Source organism: Alosa sapidissima, chromosome 11 (genome assembly GCF_018492685.1).
Source record: "Alosa sapidissima isolate fAloSap1 chromosome 11, fAloSap1.pri, whole genome shotgun sequence".
In the NCBI taxonomy this organism is placed as follows: domain Eukaryota; kingdom Metazoa; phylum Chordata; class Actinopteri; order Clupeiformes; family Clupeidae; genus Alosa; species Alosa sapidissima.
Genome location: NC_055967.1, coordinates 15,380,456 through 15,401,172, shown reverse-complemented (window position 1 = coordinate 15,401,172; position 20,717 = coordinate 15,380,456). Strand labels below are relative to the sequence as shown.

General features: G+C 44.3%; 1 protein-coding gene across 5 annotated transcripts in view; it reads right to left on the bottom strand.

Annotated features, from left to right (window-relative positions):
- itpr2 (inositol 1,4,5-trisphosphate receptor, type 2) overlaps positions 1-18,512 on the bottom strand; it is an 86,392-nt gene extending 67,880 nt beyond the window's left edge. For 4 of the 5 annotated variants that reach the window (XM_042111342.1, XM_042111340.1, XM_042111341.1 and 1 more), the window contains exons 1-14: positions 18,087-18,502; positions 10,147-10,217; positions 9,442-9,557; positions 8,773-8,859; positions 8,047-8,205; positions 6,651-6,749; positions 6,379-6,462; positions 5,978-6,124; positions 5,771-5,866; positions 4,890-4,934; positions 2,174-2,322; positions 1,514-1,613; positions 1,054-1,214; positions 135-276 (exon numbers count right to left, since the gene is read on the bottom strand). In XM_042111342.1, coding sequence (XP_041967276.1) covers positions 135-276; positions 1,054-1,214; positions 1,514-1,613; positions 2,174-2,322; positions 4,890-4,934; positions 5,771-5,866; positions 5,978-6,124; positions 6,379-6,462; positions 6,651-6,749; positions 8,047-8,205; positions 8,773-8,859; positions 9,442-9,557; positions 10,147-10,217; positions 18,087-18,178 — 1,548 coding nt within the window. In that variant the 5' untranslated portion in view covers positions 18,179-18,502. Of the gene's footprint in view, positions 1-134; positions 277-1,053; positions 1,215-1,513; positions 1,614-2,173; positions 2,323-4,889; positions 4,935-5,770; positions 5,867-5,977; positions 6,125-6,378; positions 6,463-6,650; positions 6,750-8,046; positions 8,206-8,772; positions 8,860-9,441; positions 9,558-10,146; positions 10,218-18,086 lie in introns of all 5 variants that reach the window. The other variant, XM_042111339.1, reaches the window with a different exon arrangement.
- Between the last annotated feature and the right edge of the window lie 2,205 nt (positions 18,513-20,717).

Genomic DNA, 20,717 nt, shown 5'->3' with positions numbered 1-20,717 from the left:
GAGTTGGGACTATGGTATTGGATAAGCATGTTTGTTGGTCTGTAAAGTATGCTTTAGGTGTGTGTGTGTGTGTGTGTGTGTGTGTGTGTGTGTGTGTGTGTGTGTGTGTGTGTGTGTGTGTGTGTGTATCTGACCTGTTTGAGTATATTCTGCTCCCGCATCAGTTTCTGCCGCTCTCTGTTGAGGTTGGAGATGACCACTGACAGCACCTCCTGGCCATTATTGGGCACGTCACACACAAAGAAGATCAGATCTTCCAGCAGGTTGATGACAAACCTGAAGAGCACAGCACAGCACGGCGTTGGTGGAGGACACCAGCTGATATTAAGCTCATGGGCACATACCAGGAAGAAAAGACATTTCATATTCTATTCTTCAGAGAAGGAAAAACAGATTCAAGAGTTCATTCACAGCCTTTTCTGTGCAAAAATGGCCCTTGTAGGACAAACACAAAATGAAGCCACTGTGAGGCTTGAACTGATATTATTCTTAAAACATGGGGCCCATGATTCAGTTTCAGCTTGGGAAAAAGTGTTGATCTTTGTGCTCAACAGTCAATCAAATCACATCCATTCCTTCGGCGCACCTGAAGCATGGGGTCGACTGACTGTGACAATGACAGTCAATGACATTTTTTAATGTTGTTTTTTATGCTCGTTTCCCCACTTATAGAGCCGGGACTTTGTATGAACACGCACAAGTTCTTTGACCACAAACACTGAATGGGCAACTAGAGGCCAGTGAAGAGCAATGGCTGAATTTCACATTTCTGTGCCACCATGGCCTTGCCATCAATGCAAAACAATAACAAACTCACCTTGCCCTGCACTGAGCTATCATGCATTATCATATTTGTAACAAGACCATCTTAGTTCACTCAATGAATTCCAAGAACTATATAGAGAACATTGATGCAACAGACATGTCATGCACTGTTGAACCTTGTGGTATTATATGCAGAGTCCATTTCAGCAGCTGCTGTCCACAAGGCATGTCGGCAGGCAAGGCGAACCCTGTGACCTTTTGAACAGGAAGCGCACAAAAGGGCTGTACCTCCTCTCATTCTGGGTGATGTTGCTGTGCTCCAGCTTGCCCACGGTCGACTCCAGCACCTTGTTGGCATCGTTGGCAAAGTCCAGGTCCCTGACCTCGGACAGCGGCACAGACACGATCGAGAAGGCTTCCTTGTCCTCCTTCGTGGAGCAGGTGCCAATCTTCAAGTGAAGCAGACACAAAGCAACACTACTTAACTTGACTAAACTTATGCAAGAGATGAATGCACATCACTCAAAAAAGTGTCTCACTCACTGAATGATTGCAGTGGGGAAATAAAACCAGCATTCACTTAAAGATACAGTTTCAACTTTTGTTTACTTTCACTTCTGACTGTATTGCGTAAGTGGCTCTGTGGTTTGAGGATGCAAGTGTTGTGTTGAACAGGCACTGCAGGTGGGTGTATGAAATCAACAACATCACTGTGTGTGCATGTCTGAGTGTGTGTGTGTGTGCTCACCTTGAGCATGACCGGTCTCTCCTCATCCTTATCAATGTTGATTGCGGTGCTGGTCACCCAGGTGTTTGTACAAAGGTGACGCAGACGCACATAAGAGTTCCTGCAACACAAGGCAGAAATCCATTAAAACGTGCGCACAGGAACACACAACACATATCCATAGAAAATAGAAACTGCCCTCAGCCTAGAGGGCAAAGGGCTGTTAACACCAGGAATGATATAAATACTATATTATACTACACAGACATCTGTAACTATGTAATAATATGAGCATCCACACTGACACTAACGAGGAATATGAGATAAATCTTTCCTCATGATGATAAATATGATGTCTATAATTAGCCGGATTATGATTGGCTGTCAGCTTTTTATTGTTCTTAAAATGGCTCTGAAAGTGATCCCTGACAATATTGTTCTTCATGTCGTTTTTGTTATAGTGCGTGGTGTGAGCGTTGTCATTCATATTGACTACAGCAATACTTAAAAGCGTTGTTTTTGCCATTTGGCCTTACAGTTATTGTTCCTGGTGTGAACGGCTCTTAATGGTGTGTGAAATTCCTCACTTAATAACAATGGTTTCAAAGTGCTTTACGTGACACAGAAGATGCGGAGGCGCTGTAGCAAAGAGAGAGGGAGAGAGTGGACCCGCTGACTGACCTGGGCACGGGGCAGTCGGCCGGCTGCAAGGTGGTGGCGTCCAGCTCAAACAGCGAGGCGATGTCATTGCCGTGAGGCACCGACACCAGGGTGAAGGCGATCTTCTCCGCAGCCTGCCCCTTCTTCTTGAACACACTGTCTGTCTCTGTCTAGACGGAGCAAGAGAAAACTCATGTGGGGTACCGACTGTGTGCATCCAAACATAACAGACATGATTTCCTTTGTATTAGATTATGAGATGCAAATGTGACTGAGATTGAGATGAGGTATTATTGTTATGAGATAAATACACCTCCTGTGTTGAGCAAATGGTATGCTGTAGCAATCTGTGTTTGAGGGAAGGTGTGCTTTTTAAAAACTGCTTACAAGCATTCAAATCCACTAGAACGGAATACGCCTGTTTGGACCTCTCTACAGTACTGCGGGCAGACAAGGGAGACAGCCTGAAGCTATGCCAGCCTCCTGAGTTTAACTAACATTCACAGAAACTTCCAGAACAGCCAGAATGAATATACTGCACCCTTATGTCTTCAGAAAAAAAAAAGCAGGTAGGTTGTGGGGATGTCTGGGTCCACATCTGAATATAAATTGCGGTGGGAGCTTTTGTTTTAGGGGCTGACACTGCAGTTTTATCAACAGGCAGGGGGCACTCACATGAAACACCACAGGCAGGCCTTGTGCCTAGCTGTCATGAAGTATTCTGGGGATATAGTTTCCGTCCTCTCTGATGAGGGAAGATGCACACTGCGTCTGAGGGAGGATTTTAAACAGCGGGCTCTTGACAACACTAATCACAGACACAAGCTTGTTTTGCAGAGCCGGCGCTGAAGAGTTAATCCCAGAATTCTCTCCTGCATGAGACATGAGACTCACGGGCGCTTGGCTCCAGCCACCCCCACCAAACACCTCTTCTTCTTTTTTCTCGCTCCGCTTCCACTCCCTCGCGCTCCCTCGCTCGCGCTGCTGCGCCAATGACTCACACACACGCACACACACACACACACAGCCGAGCAGACAGCACGTCTGCTGCCTCTCACGGGGCATCCCGAGACTCAGACATTATGTAAGGAGCCCCCTCAGAGCGTGTGTATGTGTGTGTGTGTGTGCAAGTGTAAGTGTGTGCGTATGTTTGCAATAGTTGCTTTAGCAGAATACTAATACGGCAGGTAGGAGAAGAGAAACAAAGCGTAAATAGACTTCTCCCCAGGGCGAGGGAGTAAGAACTGAGCCTGTCTCACACGATACAAGTGGTTCTGTAAGTGTGTGTGTGCGTTTGTGTGTGTCTGTGTGCGTGAGCAAAATTGTGTGTATTTATGTGTGTGTGTGTGTGTGAGACAGACAGAGAGTGAGCAGGAGAGAAAGAGGGGTGAGTATAGAGAACAGCAGAGAGATTACATAAGAGCCGCTGGTGGGAGAATGGGAGAAGGCGGGGGTCCCAGGAAACGTTGTGATATGCAGCCAAACAACAGGGCAAAGCAGGGGGCAGCAATTTCAGAGACAGACAGTTCAGCAGACACACACACACACACACACACACAACCATGCACATTCAGACACAGACTATCTCTTTTCCTGTTTACACGATTTACACTGATCAAATCAAGTGTGTGTTCACACACCACTTTTAGGTCTCATTCTCAGTCTCATAAAGGTCTCATTTCCCACTTTCAACATGGGACCTATTTGAAAAATAAGGTGGTAGTGCCAGGAAAGCAAGCAGTAATGAACCGACTTCCTTTGAATATGAAAGATACAAGCACTACCAAATGAAAAACAATCATAGACACACACACACACACAGACAGACACACAGACACACACAATGGCAGTCATGGATACAGCAAACACAAACCTATAGTCATGCATACATAATGCACCCAGAGTCAGGCATACATAACTTTAGGCAGCAGGTGGCCACATATGTTGGGAGAAAGACTCAAGACAGACCCAAGACTGACTCAAGTTCCTTGCGGACTCAGAGCTTCAGTATCAGAGGGGAGTGTTAGCATGTGAATTCACCAGGCAAATACACACAGTGTGTACAGTGCACATGAGCAGTGGACAGGCTGGACATCATTAAACTGTTCAAACACTGTTTATACGGCAGACACAGATGGACGCGCTATCATCAGGCGTCGCCTCATAAAAGGCTCCAGCGATTTGATAATCGTGCCGGCCCCCAATGGAAACTCATTGATTCTTTCAATAACACTGCATCTGTCGGGTCATGAATAGCCCTCTGCTTGCACTCACATGCGTCAGTATGAGTGTGAAAAAGCGTCATGGCATCGCTATGGCAATGGCATAACCAACCAAAAAAAAAGGAAGGGAAAAAAATAGCACTTTCATCACTAAGCAACCGGGTGGAAGCGTGATAAAGCAGTTTGGCTCTGACGGCTCAGAAGACCTCAAACATGTAAGAGGAGGAAACTAAACAGACGCTCAGAGAGGCACATCTGACAACAGTGGTACATAATACCTAAAAAAGGAGCCTAACAAATATGTTCTCTCACCAAGAGCTTTAGACCACAAGATCACCCCAGATCAGTCTCATATCAAAAGATCATGACTTTGAGCATTGGAAGTTTGAGCATTGGAGATCATGACTTTGAGCATTGGAAGTTTTTGAGCATTGGAAGTTCCTTGGCTCATAATGGCGGAAATAACCAGTCGGCACACGCGTAGTTCTGGGCAGTGTTAAACAGTGCAGACTCACCTCTCCTTTCTGGTCTATGCTGTCCGCCCTAAAATCTGGATTCACCTGAAATGCAAACCAAGCACTTATTACATAACACACACACACACACACACACACACACACACACAAAGACCCGCACACACACACACACACACACACAGATATACACACACATTCATAAACACACTGCTAACATCTGGCAGTATGTTTGGGATGAGTCTAAACAGTGGGGAGAGTGCCATCTACAGTACACTAAGTGTAAACTCAAGATCTAAAGCTGCTCTCAGCTCTGACTCCTGCTCTGACAGAGAGAGTGTAATGAGGCACTTGGGGGCGTCTGGGCATCTAACTTCACACGGCACCCAGCACCAGTGTGCTCACAAGGTCGGTGCGCCCTCACATCCACTGGAGCATGCTAGGATAGGCCAGCAGGCGGGAGCACGCCACGGAGAACACACATGAACACCATTGTTATTTCCCTCACCTCCTGGTTGGGGGGGAAAGAAGGTATTGTACTCGGGTGCGTCTCTTTGTCTGTGGGTCTCCTCACACATAACCAAAAAAACTGTTCACTGGGCACTGCTCCGCTGTACTTCTATTTTTTGGCAGAAGATCCCCATCTCTCGGGCTCATGTGACAGGAGTGTGTTTGTTTTGACGGTGAGTGTGGCTGCACATATTCAAATGTATTTTAAAAAGGAGCAGCAGCGTACACACAGGGACACACAAGCTGTTGTTTAGACTCCGACACATGGAAGCGACACATCAGTCAGGGGAAACGTGCCCATAGTTATGTGCAGCTACACAAGGGCAAGGGTGGAGTGGGTGGGTGATGGCTATGGAACGGATGGTGTTGGAAATGGAAAGAATCAGAGGGGTGAGGACAGAGAGAAGAAGCACCTCTGCAGCCAGGTAGTTGCCGGTGGCCAGGTGCTTGAAGCGGAACAGGCTATTCCACTGGCCGGCGCCTCCTCGGCAGGGGTCGTAGTGCACCACCTGTAACAAACAGCCCATCAAGAGAGGGTCAGTAGAACGTCCTGTCATAGCACAAACAAAAATCAGCAAACCTGCAAACTAGGCTAACCAGTAAGAAAGATGTAGTCAAACCTCAATTTCCCAGAGGGCTTTGGAGCTGGTGGCGGAGGTTGCTGATTGACGGAGTGTGGTCCTGAGGAAGACATGCTGCTGCTTCTTGTACTCGTCACATGTGAGGAACTTCTCCTGCTCAGCATGGAAGAGCCTGACCACATCCCCCTGCCACAAAGGAAGAGAGGGGGGAAGAGGAAGACCAGGGGGGAACAAAAGGGGAAGTGAGGGAGGAGAAAGAGAAGAGAGAGAGAGAGCGAGAGAGAGAGAGAGAGAAAGTCAGAGGAAGGAAAGTAAGAGACATGTGAATGTGGAGGTCGACAGAGGAAGGGGAAGATCTGCGGTATTGCCAATGACTACTGTAAACACCAGTGTTGAGTATTATTCTGTCTGAGACAAGGGGAAGTCTGCCACACACTGACCCCTTTGAGTACATCCTCTCTGTAGTCACTGAACTTCATGAAAAGCGTGACCTTCCAGCTCGTATTGCAGTTCACGGCATTGACCTGTCCACCATTGCAAAAACAAAACCAACAACAGAGACAGCTATGAGTTGACTTTTGCATGAAGCTCATCTTAGAAAACACCCTGCAGCATGGCAGCTGGCAGTGAACTAAAAGCTTTAACTTCACTGTTAATGAGCAATGCGGATATGAGTGATAGATGCTTTGCGGAACCTTCCGGAATACCTCACCTCCTTGCAGCCGCGGTTGTCCAAGAGCTCGATGTTACTGGCATGGAGCGGCTGTCCAGCGTTGACTGGCATCAGGACGACCTTATCTCCAACAACCACCTTCAACCAGACGGGAAAGGAGGGAGAAAGAGATGGGTAAAAACAGGACAGAAGTTCAGTGAGGCCCTCTGGAGGAGAGTGAATCACATGCAATTAATTTTCCATGACCAGTACGTGGGCAGGAGACAACCGGTGGTAAAACAGGAAATGGCAGCTCTTTGGCATGCATGAGAGAAGCCCTGGTGCACCATGCATTTATGGCTCTCCAACACCACACCCTACACGCAAGTGTCTGTCTGTCTGTCTGTCTGTCTGACTCTCTCTGACTCTCTCTGACTCTCTCTGACTCTCTCTGACTCTCTCTGACTCTCTCTGACTCTCTCTGACTCTGACTCTCTCTCTCTCTCTCTCTCTCTCTCTCTCCTTTCTGGCCTGCGTGGCTACCATAGTGTGGTCCTGTGGGGAGAGCTGGATGGTGGAGATGAGTCCGGGGGCTCAGTGCAAGGAGAGCACAGGAGGCTGGTCTATTACAGAGGGCACTTCCATATGGCCATTAAACAGCACACCACACACTCTGACAAATGCCACAGACTAGTGCTCCATACAGAGGGTGTTTGAATACATGGGTCTGTGTTTACACAAATAAGGTGCTGGGGCTGGTGGGACAGACAAGTTCTACAGTGTTGATGGCGTACTGTTTATCAGATAAAACTACCCATGACGGGCTCTAAACTGAGCAATTCAAAATCTCACTGGCCCAGTATCACTACTCTCTTCTCTGAAGAGGAAGGTAAATATGGCGTGTCAAAGTGTGATGACAAGGTGAAAACGCAGGCAACAAATGAGGTCTCACATTCAAACGTGCAGGTCACAGTTTCAGTGCTAACATGCTAATGTGGCCTATCCTAACAAACACACAATAGACTACGCACACACAAACACACACACACACACACACACACACACACATGCACAGCAATCAAATCATGTACCTTTACCCATTGGTTTTCTAAGTTGAGAGGAAAGGAAAGATCAAATGAGTTAATGTGTTATAGCATGATGGGAATCTTTTAGAGTTTGATTTGAAAAGAGCAGATTAAAATACATCTCTAGAATCCATTCACATTAAGTACCATTTTAAAATGACATCAACACAGACTGAGTAACTTCCGTTCAAATAAAGTAAAATCTGCAACAGATTAATGATGTTAATAGCAACAGCTACTCTGAACACCCTCCTTTTTTTAAAATTTTTTAAAAAGCCTGTCTTTGCTCTGAGTGCATGATGCCTGATAAAGAGCATACTGTTGGAATAAAGAACTCCCATCTGGTGGTGATGGGAGAGGGGGACACCTACATTATCTCCCTCACTGCGGAGCTTCCAGAAGGGCTGGATGTAGAACCAGGAGCCCTCATTGCCGGCGTTATCCAGCGACACACGCATGGCATTCTTCTCCAGGAGCGCTGGCAAACGCTTGTTCACCGTCAGGTACTTATTGCTCTTGATGTGCAGCAGCTACAGTTTTAGACACACATAATAAATGGTTAGATGGATGGCTCAATACAATGTGACTGGAGAGAGCTGTCACCTCTCTTAGTTCATTTTTTTTTTTGAGAACACAATGCTCAATATCACAAATGGATAGAGGAAACACAGAAGATATTTTTTGCAATATCTCCAAGTGCATGTTACAAATTGTGTTTAAAAACTGCCTGTACTGTAAAACCACCCAGTACACAGAACCCTACTGTTTAAATGTACGGTAAGGCTGAGGCAAATGTGGCATGACTATCAATGAGGGGGAACTACTTTGAATCCAAATAGCTTCCGGAACAATCCAGAAACCATGGCTATTATGGAGAGTCACACGACTCAATGGGACACTGAGGGGGGGAGGGGGGGGGGGGGTCCACCTCAAACAACTGAACACCTTCCTGGCTACTGGCACCCAGTGAAAATGTGAAAAGCAGTCACATTGGCCACAGTCCTAGTTACGGCCCAAAAACAAACACAGCACTCAACGTGTTTTGATAAAAGAGGGGGGGGGGGGGGTGGGGGTTGGGGGGTGGAGACAGGCTGTACCTGGATGACACTGCTGTACTTAACAACCTCTCCGAGGAGCTTCTTGTTCTCCGTCTCGTTCTGTTTCTTCTCCAGTTCCGAAGCATTCTGAGAGAAAGAGGGGAGGAGAGAAGGGAGGAGTGATGAGAACAGACAGTTCATTCTGGCCTCTTGGTAGCTGTACATATCTCAGAACGCTCTTTTCCCTTGTGGATCAATAAAGTATCTATCTATCTATCTATCTATCTATCTATCTATCTATTTTTTCCCTGGAAATGCACACGCCTCTGCCAGCAGAAAAGTAGCCTGTCTAAGTGCTCCACCTCTCCTTGAGAATCCCAGGAACTGTTATATAACTGGCCACACTCACTATACTCATAGAAATGTATGTGCTGTGCTTCACCTCTGCTGCAAAGAGCCTGCCGGCGCGTTTACAGAGCCACGGCAGCCATTACCTGCAGTTTCTTAAACAGACGTCCCTGCGTCTTGTTGCCTTGTTTACCTGCAGTTTCTTAAACAGATCTCTCTGCATGTTGTTGCCTTGTTTATCTGCAATTTCTTGAACCAATCTCCCTGCATGTTGTTGCCTTGTTTATCTGCAATTTCTTGAACCAATCTCCCTGCATGTTGTTGCCTTGTTTATCTGCAGTTTTTTGAACAGATCTTACTGCGTGTTGCTGCCTTGTTTACCTGCAGTTTCTTAAACAGATCTCCTTGTGTGTTGTTGCTTTGTTTGCCCGTCTTGGCCTTCTGGAACTGCTTCTGGGCTGAGTACCTGTTCATGGGGCACACCTTAAACAGGCAATCTGCAGATAGGGATAGAGCGAGGGAGGGAGAGAAGGAGAGAGGGAGAGTTTGAGAGAGAGGGAGAGGTCAGTCTCATTGTAAACACCAAAAGTGATAAATGATAAGTGCCTTCTGGATCATTCTAGCACACTTATGCATAAATCAAAAGGTCCTTTGCAACCACTATGGTGTGCATTGCAGCACATGTTTAAGAGAGGCCCATGCAGTAGGTTACTGGTGGTGACCTCATTGTGGAATGCGGTCCACTGTTAGACATGTTATGCAATCTCTGTGATGACAGCAAGGCTGTCCAGCCCATCCTGAGCTCTGGAGAGCCAAAACAAGATGTTGACCTAATGGGCAACATGGCCTCAACAGCATAGCATCAGCATGAGTGTGATAGAGTGAGAGTGAGAGAGAGTCTACGTATGCATGTGTCATAGACTGTGTCTGTGTGTGTGTGTGTGTGTGAAAGAGAGAGAGTGAGAAAGTAAGTGAGTGAGTGAGTGAGTGTGTACATGTGTCTAAGTATGTCTGTGTGTCAGTTATGAATCCGAAAACATGATTTACACCCACACGATTTAACAGGGGTGCAAACACAGCGCTCACCTCTGAACTTTTTAGGGGGATTGGCCAGGTCCCCTGCATCCGGCTGGACCACACACCGGTCATCCACCAACCTGCCCCGAGAGAGAGAGAGAGAGAGAGAGAGAGAGAGAGAGAGAGAGAGAGAGAGAGAGAGAGAGAGAGAGAGAGAGAGAGAGAGAGAGAGAAAATGTGTCATGGGCACAGCCAAAGTCAAAGTCAACCGCCACAACTGTTGCCACTCACACCTCTTTGTTTACTCAGCCGCAGGGAGGAAGTGAAAAAGCATTTGGAACAAATTTTGTGGTCAAGATAAAAAAAAAAACAGCAATTCATTTCAAATAATCATTTTTCCACCAAGACCTTCATGATACTATCAGGCGTAACCCCTCATTGCACAACCTACGAAGTGCAGGGCATAATCCTCCATCCCTCAAATGGCTCACAACGTCTACAGCTCGGGCTGTGTGGGAGAACATCCGCACTGGTCCCCCCTATCTGGCTCCCCACCTCAGGCCCCCAGAGCCTGGTGTGTGTGAGGGAGGGTCTACATCCACCTGGCGGAGCATGGCAGACCATGCTGTTCACCTGGACGTCTCAGGGAGGATCGGCTGCACTGATTAGGACTCAATTACAAACAGGGTGACAGAATCAGGAGAACATCATGCCTTACGACTGCAGGGGAGTTTATTTCTAAAAATATATATATATAAAAAATAGTGGATTGAAGGAAAAAAACAGCTGGGTGGTTGTAGTGGGTGAGCCCAAGGTTGCTGTCTCTCAAGGCTTCCTGGCACCTTGTTTGTGAGCCCACACACGTATAAATAAAGCAGGCGGCCGTGACGAGGTGTCCCTGCACCGGGCCGAGCTGTCAGGGCTGATTACGCTGCGGCCCGGAGCGGAGCTGAGCAGCGGGCCCCCGAGGCCGACGCCACAGGAAGAGCAGCCGGCCGCTGGGGAGCCCAGATAACAAGGCTGCGCGGGCAACAGCCTAACTGCCCCCGGCCGCCCACTCTCCCCCGGCGACAGCTATATTTAAGCCTGGGCCGCGGGCACCAAACTGTCATGGCTAATCCCCTGCCTGTTGATACACAGTGACTACTTTCTTACAGTCTCCACTGGACTAATTGAAGTGTTTTAGTGTGCAACGGGCAATACAGAGCAAGGAACATAAAGGTAAATCACACCATGATGGAAACAAGGAAACCACATAATCATCTATGACGCATACATCTGATCTGACACATGCATCTTTTGCAAAGCAATGCAAAGCTATTTGGCCCACTGTTCAGCGATTATTTCCATTGTTAGTGTGGATTCCCAACCCACCACTCCACCACCACTAATACTGAAACTCTGTGAGGCGGGACAACCACGTGTGTCAAGTGTAATGTATCTCTACAGGCCTCATTGAGTTCACAGCATCCGTTTTGTACTGAAGAGCAGTTTTGTTGCATTCTCACACCATGGTCATGTGTTTGAATGCAAGCCGCAGGGTGGCCATTGATCCCTTCTGTGGATGGAGTGAATATACCCTAGCACACAAAAGCTCTTCAGATCATGTAATACAGTTTGATTTGCTCTGCTGTTGGACAACTGCTTACATTCACTAGTCACTGTTGTGTTTGTCCAGAACACCCTCCTTCCTCAAGTTGTATCAATTGGGTTTTTACAGAGCTCACTTCCTTCCCTCTATGAGATAACACAACATGTCCCGAGTCAGCTGACCACAGGTAGCAGCACAAGACGCGTGGGAGCTGGCAAAGCAGAGGCCCAGAGGCCAGAGTGAGGTAAGGCTCGGACGACACAGGGGGATGGGTCAGCTGTGTGACCAAATCCTAACACCGATGTAAGCAACAACACAGCACAGTGATAACCCTTGGGGCCTCACACAAGGCTAATAGACTAACAACTCTTCAGACACGAGTCTGGAGAATAGAATTGAAGGAGGAGGCAGCTAATAAGACTTTCGCTTATAAATTGAAAATAAAATACAAATGTTGGGAAAAGTATACAGCAGCTTCCTCTAGCTATACAGAAATAGGTAAGTTGTTGGTGCTGATTTTAGCCATGTTCCCAAATAGTCTTCATAAAGTTTACCAGCTTTCAATTCTCAAAGCAGTCCCATGACCTTGACCCATAACTGTGGCAATGCGTTTTTCACACACAGCCTATCAGAGTTGATTGTGTTATCATCAGTTAGTAGGCCTACACACACACACACACACGCACACGCACACGCACACGCACGCACGCCAGTCCTACAACTTATGTGGTGGTGTTGAGGACATGAGCTTGCTGTTTCAAACTTTTTGACTTTTTCACATCACAACTCTGCCCTCACGCTCGCTTCATTCCGATGAGTCCCTCAGCCATACTGAACAGTAGGCTAATATCTACTCTCTCCTTGGTAGTCTAGTTAGGCACAGGTAATACTTGTTGATCTCTCCCTATGAGCACTCCGTCATACACACATATTACCTTTATTATCAGCATGTTCATCTGAAGGAGGAACAATAGAAGCCAGCAGGCCATCTAATCGAGTGCAGTGAGGGAAAGCACAGGAAGGAAACAGCATGCATCACAAACTAGCTCGTCCAGCTCGTGAATGAGGAACGTAGACAGAAAAAGGAGAGGGCCGGCCTTGAGAACGCACGGCGGGACCTCAGCTCACTGAGGACTTTAAACGCACCAATCTTTAACCACAGTTAAAGACATTTCTTTATCAACATGAACCACCCACACACACGCATGCACTAAATGAGCTGTGCAGGATGCAGGCAAGCTAATTATAGCACCATTACTTGATGACAGGGGCAGCACAACTACTACAGGTCAAGTAGGTGCATAATGCTGTGATTGAGGTTAACTGTTATCAGAAACCATTTTAATTACACATTATGCGGCTGTTTTGATTAAATGAGGTTTAGTTTGTGACCTCAGTTACTGAATGTAGCCTATTGGTAATCCCACCTCTATTACGTCTGACTGATGATATGCTTATAAAGAGGTAATGATGACACACAGGCTGTCTCCCAGTTTAAATACATAGTCAGGTGTATGAGCTTATACAATGAATGAATTTGAGTCTCAACAGCATGTCAACCACAAACTAAAATTCTGAGGTGACTTTGGATTCTATTCCCTAAACTACCATCATGCAAGTTAATCTACTACTTATTCCTTTATTTCCTCAGATTATTTTGTAGTTACCTTAACTGCATGAAATGTTGTCAAACAGGCAAATCTGTGACTCATTTGTGGGAAACCAGAGAACCAATGTAGTGAGTAAGGAGGGTTTTGGTTAAGAGGAGCGGCCAAGCACATCACAGAAGACCACATGTTGGAAAGCCATGTTTCTGGACTAGACTAGAGTCATAAACATAATTACATAAAGATGTCTGACAACTAGTAATCAAGACAGGGCTCATAAACTCATAATCTCAGTGGTCAAGAAAATGGCCACAATCATCACAAAAAAATAAATAATTGACATTCATGCATGGACTATAGGTAGAGATTTGGGATGAGTACTACAGACTTAAACATACATCACAATATTGCCTTTTTTCTGCCATAACGACATACATGACAATATGAGAAATTGACACTCAGCACTATCTTCTTTGGCATCAGCTTACAGTCTTGAGAGCCAAACAAACACAAACACTACCCCAAAAAGCGGACCTTAACCTGACCATTGTCAGCAATTAACTCTTCTTCCTCGTCTATGATTTGAACTCCACCTTCTGCCTTGCTTGTTCTCATCCTACATGTGAGCAGCCCACAGTTTGGTGCAGAAACATGCATTACCTAGATCATTCATCATGTGTCATCATGGGATGACACATTTTTATGAAGGGAAGGAATCTGCCACTATATCATGGAGGATATGACCACATTCTTGGTGCAGAAAAGCACAAAGCAAAGGTGCTGCCACATCTAAACCAATTTATGTACCGGTACATCCTTTATCAATCTGAGATCCTCTCACTCTCAGAGGAATTAGTATGAAACAGAGTGCATAATTTCAAAGTTGATAACTAGATTAACTATCAAAAAAATACTTTAACCTGTAGAAAATACTGGCCTCAAAATAAAGTGTAGCTATGAAAAATACCAGAACTTTCTCAATTTTGGACATGCAGTGGCTGGACCTATGGGATGCCTCATGCTCCAAATGAAAAAGAGGAATTGAAAAATATGAGATGTCACCAAGATGGATAGAGGATACAGGAAAGTAGGTGGCCAACTAAAAATCAGTGGAAACACAGTCGCAGCAGTAATAGAGCAAGCAATCAGAGCCACAGTGGCCGCTGATCTCCCTAAATGGACACCACAGTCAATCTCTGAAAAATGGGAGGGCAAGTGCTTCAGACCTGCCACCCACAGAGTTTATCAATGGAAATCATATCAGGCACAGCATGATAGCAATCTCTTTGGACAGCATCCAACAAAAAAAGCCCTAACTTGTAGCATGGCCATTACCAGATCAAGATCAATCTTTTAAGATGGAACATTAGTGTGGGGAGTCTGCTCTGTATTTTCAACTGCACAAAAGGCGTGATCCAACGGGCATAATTAAAATAACACTGTACGCAATTGGATAGTCCTTCAACCAATCAGACCAACGATCAGAGTGCGCCAGGTGGATAAGCCAGTCTGATTGTTCACCACAGATTTGTAACGGAAGTAGGATAATGTGGAGGTTTTTAGCATGAGCTAGGGCTGCTCGATTATGGCAAAATCCTTACACGATTATTTTGTTCAATATTGACATCATGGTTATTAAACACGATTACTCAGTGATTCTGGAACTATCATCCATTTTCAAAACTTACATTTTTTACATTTTTAAATTGAATTTTAAATATAATCCAACAGAAAAAAATACATGCATAGGGATAATGCACACAACTCAAGGCAAAAGGAGAGCATTGTTCTGAAACTGAATGTAGCAAAATAATCATTATATTTCAATTATGTTGTTTTCATAATCGTTGGAAGTCATAATCACGATTAATCAATTAATGTGATTAATTGCACTGCCTTAGCATGAGCTGCAGGGCAAAATCAAATTGCCGGCAGATCAGGCTGGGTTTACCCAGTCTACCTAACTTGCTCTTCGGACAAAAATGCAATATTAAACTTCGCTAAAGAAGAGGAAAAGAAGCCTGATGGCAAGCCCATTCTTTGGTCAGAAGAAACCAACTTTTGGCCAATAAGATGACCTCAGTTTCTACATGTTTGGCACGAGGAATATTCCAGCGTGATCATGATGATCCAAAGTCCACTACTGAAATAAAACAAGAGTTATAAAGAACAGAAGCCTGAATACCACAACCTTGTCAAGAACACATTGAAAACCTTTGCAGATTTTAAAAAGAAAGGCAGAGCAACACAACCCCTCCAGGAAAGAGCAAATGTAAACAACATGTTTCAGAAATGTGTGCAGAACTGGTATCACTGGTATTCTTCATGCCAGAGGACTGAGTCTGCCTTCAAAAGTAATTGGACTTACAAATAACTGAAAAAAATGTTGCATTGGGTTCCTACTGTGAGATGTGTATCTTTTAATTTCATACTGGTGCTTGTTTTTCCTTTTACAGGAGAGCAAATACAGGTCTGTTAAATTCTGACATAATAATGTAAGGTGATGTACCTATTAATCATTTGACATAATATATTATATAGCGCCGTTTCTGTTGTGAACTCATTGTTTTGGGGTTAAGAACTTTTTCTTGTTTGTCCACAAGAGTTGCTTTGAAAGGGCAAATAACATTTATTTTATGGTCTACTGGATTACATGGACAACCCTAGAGTGGATCGTTGAGAGGAAAACCAGATTTTGGGACAGAATGTGCCCATGTGAATGAACATGCCTACGCCAGAGGGTATCCCTGTGGACATGACAAAGATACATAGTCTGGAAGACTGAAGGCCTGTATTCACATTCTATACATCATGCAATTTGGCTGACTATAGAAACTGACCCAGGTTAACTAACTTGTAACTGCTACTTTTGAGCTTGCTCATATGCTATAAGAACACTTGACATTTCATATTTCTAAGGAATTCAATTCTTTCACACAAACATATGGGTATTTGTGGGCGTTTGAAGGTGTTTTAAGAGGTAACCAGGTACGCCATGCTGTTGGAGGTGCAAACAAACGCTGCATCGCCATTGAGATCACATAGTAAGGTGCTGGCTCAAGGCTTATAAAAGTATTGTGTCGTGTTTAGTTGTATAATGAAAGCACAGTTTTTATAGCTATCCATGCGTGTTCACTTCTGGCTCCTTGGCTACCAATTTGGTAACTATAAAGGGCATTTAACATCTTTAGAACATATAGGAGGTGTCAAATGTTGAGTTACTCCAGTCTAGATTGTTTAACGTTAATCACTCCTATGATGTATTTCTATTGTCTATCCAAAGTAAAGTGCCTGTTTCGAAGTTAACTAAAAATCCAATATTGTTTGCACCTCCAAGTGGTCTGTGACGTAAGTTTGTGTGAAAGAACTAATGAGATTAAAAGGTGCAAATTGGAAATATTGGCATGAAGATTTTCTTTTATGGCTAAGATATATGTGGCCAAGTTGCCCATGTCTGTCTTCAAGCAATCTGTCAATCTTCAAGAGTGTTCGGTCACCAATGGTGGTAGTCTACGATGACAAGTTTGAACCGCATTCTGCAGACAACTATAGAATCACCTCATCAGTGTCCTCTCAGATGAAAGATGAGGTTACAATATCAAAATGCATGAACATGTATTTCTCTCATTTTGCGCTGCTCTAGGATACACATGGCTGTAGGGCAGGGCCTAGGAGGGCTGCAGTGAGGTACCATGGAAATACATGCTCCAGCACCACCCTTCCCTCCTGCCCTTCTCATTACACCTTCCCCAAGACGTGGGTATGACACTCATTCCACTGACCAGACCTGCTTGGTCTCCTCTTCACACCCCCACAGGCCAAAGGGCATGCATTGTGGTGTGCACAAGTATCCCCTCTCTCACACAGAGCCTGAGTAGAGTCTGCTAGAAAACGGCATGCACTTACAATTTACACGCATGCCGGTGGACTAGCTCTGGGGACAATTAAGTAAACGAAACGTAGTTAATTCGGTGTGTTTTGACAGCTCTATTCTTCCATGAATTCATGCAGTTTCATGTAGGAATAGTTCTAATGTCTCCAAATATGGGGTCACGCAAAGCAAAAATTTAGGCTAGGCTATCAAAGTGTTTTCAGTTGGCTGTTATTTTACAGTAAACCGGTGACATGGTTTGACATTTTGGTGACTGAAAATGTCACATCAAAAGAGAGGTCCCATCAGGAATTTACGGTGAGTGCATTGCTGTAGCTCCTCGGCGCCATGTGTAATGCTGGGAGCTGAGCCAATTGTGGCTTGAAGAGACAATCCAACTCTAGTCTAAATTTAAACCTTTGAGGTAATGTATTTAATTGTTTTGATCGAAGCTCCACGTCCTCTTAGGCATTAATTTCGGTTTGAATGATCCTGTTAGGTATGGGGCTGTGACGACCCAGGTTACAGCTACCACGTAGCCTAATCTCAGTCAAATTCACAGTGGAGACCTTGGCAGACTTATGGGACTAATATTGACCTGAATAGTAACCTACAATTTCGACGAAAAGTAACGTTTACGTCTCCAGTTAATTCAGCTTTGCATTCCTTCTCAATTATTTGCATGACTGCGCGACCGTGTTTCCTTTACTACGGTCATCAAGGCCTATCACTCCAGCCCCATATCACTTCCTCATTCAGTCAGTAGGCTAAATTGAAGACGTCTCCGTGACTATGGAAGTGCCAAAACTATCAGTTCTTATGTTACTTCAAATTACTACCCTTTGAATATCTAGCTTTTCCCGCATAATAAAACTATGCTGAAACACAAGTCGCAAAAAGCTTGAGCACAGTCGCAAAAGTTCAATGGGAGGTAACGTACCCCAACGTGCTGATAAAGCCATTGACAGTGCCTTCCGCGTAGAGGGAAACTATGTCTCCAATGTGAAGAAAGCTGGACCTGTGGTCTGACATGTTTCTCCAACTTCAGTGGTAATTCCTGGAATCCAAGTTAAAGACATGCAGTGATTTTCCCGTATGCTGCTGGTTTGCCTAATGTGAGATCAAATTTACTGATACTGAGTCACAGATATCCTCAGTTCTATGCTCATATCTCCAAAAATGTCAACCTCGAGCGCAAAAGATCAACAGCATTTTATGCTGAACTCTGAAAACGAGGCAAACCTACCACCTAAATGGCGCTTGTGTCTACTTGCTATCTGTCGGTTTGGTTCATGTTTTCAACTTCTTCCTGTGAGACAAACAAGCACTTTTCTCTCTTTCTCATCCACTAATGGGGGAGGAGACTGTCTCGCAGAGAACTGCCGAGCCTATCCAGCGAGATGAAGGAAGTCACGCTTCTCTGCTGTGGCATGCAAGTGTCAGTGGAACTTCAACAGCCTCCACTTTGCCCAGTCTCACATTTTGCTGACATTGAGAATTCTTAGCTGGGTAGGGCTAATAATATTTCACCTGCATATCTGCCGTGGGTGTCGTGTGTGTGTGTGTGTGTGTGTGTGTGTGTGTGTGTGTTTGAATGTCCATGTTTTAATGTAGTGCAGTTGATGGGTCCCTCTGTATAATGTGGTTAGGTTTAGTCAGCTTTGTAACCTACTCTCCATGTTGTGGAATGGATTGGACACAGTAAGAAATGTTGTCAAGAACAGGGCAGTTCAGTGCCATGATGAGAAAGCCTATGGCATTTATATGAAATTTCCTCTAAAACTGTTGATGAGCCTCTCTCATATGATTCCCATGGATTTCATTATTTTGTTAAAGAGGCTGTGGTTTACAGTGATTTCACAGCTAAGGACTGTTGACAGTCAGAATGCAAACACTGATTATTGGTCTTGGGGGATCAAATGTATGAAAGTTAGCAGAATATCAAAGTTAATATTATAGTAAAGGGATAGCTTTTATGATGAATTCTTCATCATAAAATTATACCAGGGATTCAAAAATTATATTACAATCCTGACTGAACAAACATGTTTAATTGGTCCTCACACACGTTTTAAAGTATATGATTGTACTATTATAAATGGAGATAATTTCACCCATTTAATGTATTAAGAAATTAAAGTTATTGCCACAAGGGGGTGGCAGTTGACTGCTAGATGTGTAGGATCCATTCAGAGTACATGGGGAAGAGCTGCTGTCTGACTGTGAAGTTTCTAAGATTCTTGGAGATCATTTGGCCAAAAAAATATTTTGAGATGCCAGTCTGACCTACTGTATATGGGCCTTGGGCTGCCTTTATGCCATAACCTGTGTGTTGTGACATAGTTAAGAGATAATTCAGGAAACAAATAATAATAAAAAATACTGCTGTGTAGACATTTTTGCACAACCTAATGCTATCAATATTTGGTGGCAGTGGCAATACTATATATTGCGCAAGTGGCGATATGATATATCAATATTTTGACATCGAAAGCACAGTCCTAACAGACACCCAGTGACACAATTAAGCTTCCAAATGAATAAAATGAACACAGGCCTATTTCATATTCTATTGGATCATGGAAATACTTCCGTATAATTAAATACAGGCCTACACAATGTGGAACAGAACTGTAATTGTAAAGAAGAAACGGTACTTAGACATGATCCAGAAATGTTTCTGTCTCATGGGCCAGAGCTCATTTAAGATAGACTGAGTCAAAGTGGAAACTGTCCTGTGGTTACACCAATCAAAATGTGCAATTCTTTTTGGAAATCATGGACTCTGCATCCCCCAGGCTGAGGAAGAGAGTGACCATCAAACATATCATTAGTGCACAGTACAAAGGCTAGCATCTATGATGGTATAGGGGCAGCTTGCACATCTGGCACAATTAATGCTGAATGATTTATACAGGTTTGAGTGCTGCCACCTTTTGAGTGCAGACGTCTTTTTCAGGAATCCCAAACTGCATTCTGCACATAACAACAGCATGGCTCCACAGCAGAAGAGTCCAGGTGCTAAAATGGCCTGTCTGCAGTTCAGACCATTCACATGGGTGCATCATGGACTTAAAAACATGATTAAGAAGACCCCTGACTGTTGAGTACCTGAAATCCTTTATTGGGCAAGGATGGGACAATATTTCATTCTCAATATTTCATTCAGGAATGTTGTTAAGAGTTGAAGTAACTCAGTGAAGAACCTGTCTAATTTATTATTCATAAAACAATAATACTAAAAAAAGAAATAATAATAACAATCTCTGTTTCAGCAAATGATATGTTGTCTTTGCACTATCCACAATTAAATATTGGATTTACATAATTTGCAAATCATTGCATTCTGTTTTTATTTACATAAAAACAGAGCAACACAACATCCCAACTTTTTTTGGAAATGTGGTTCGTATAGGTCATTTTTAACTTGAAAGTGTAAATCTGGAACCAAGTTTCCAAACTGATTAATAGGCGCGTGGCCATAAACCATGGAAATATAGATGGCAAAAACGGGTTGTCGAATGCATATTGTGGAGTATCTGTGGTCTTACTTAAATGGGCCTCGTCCTCA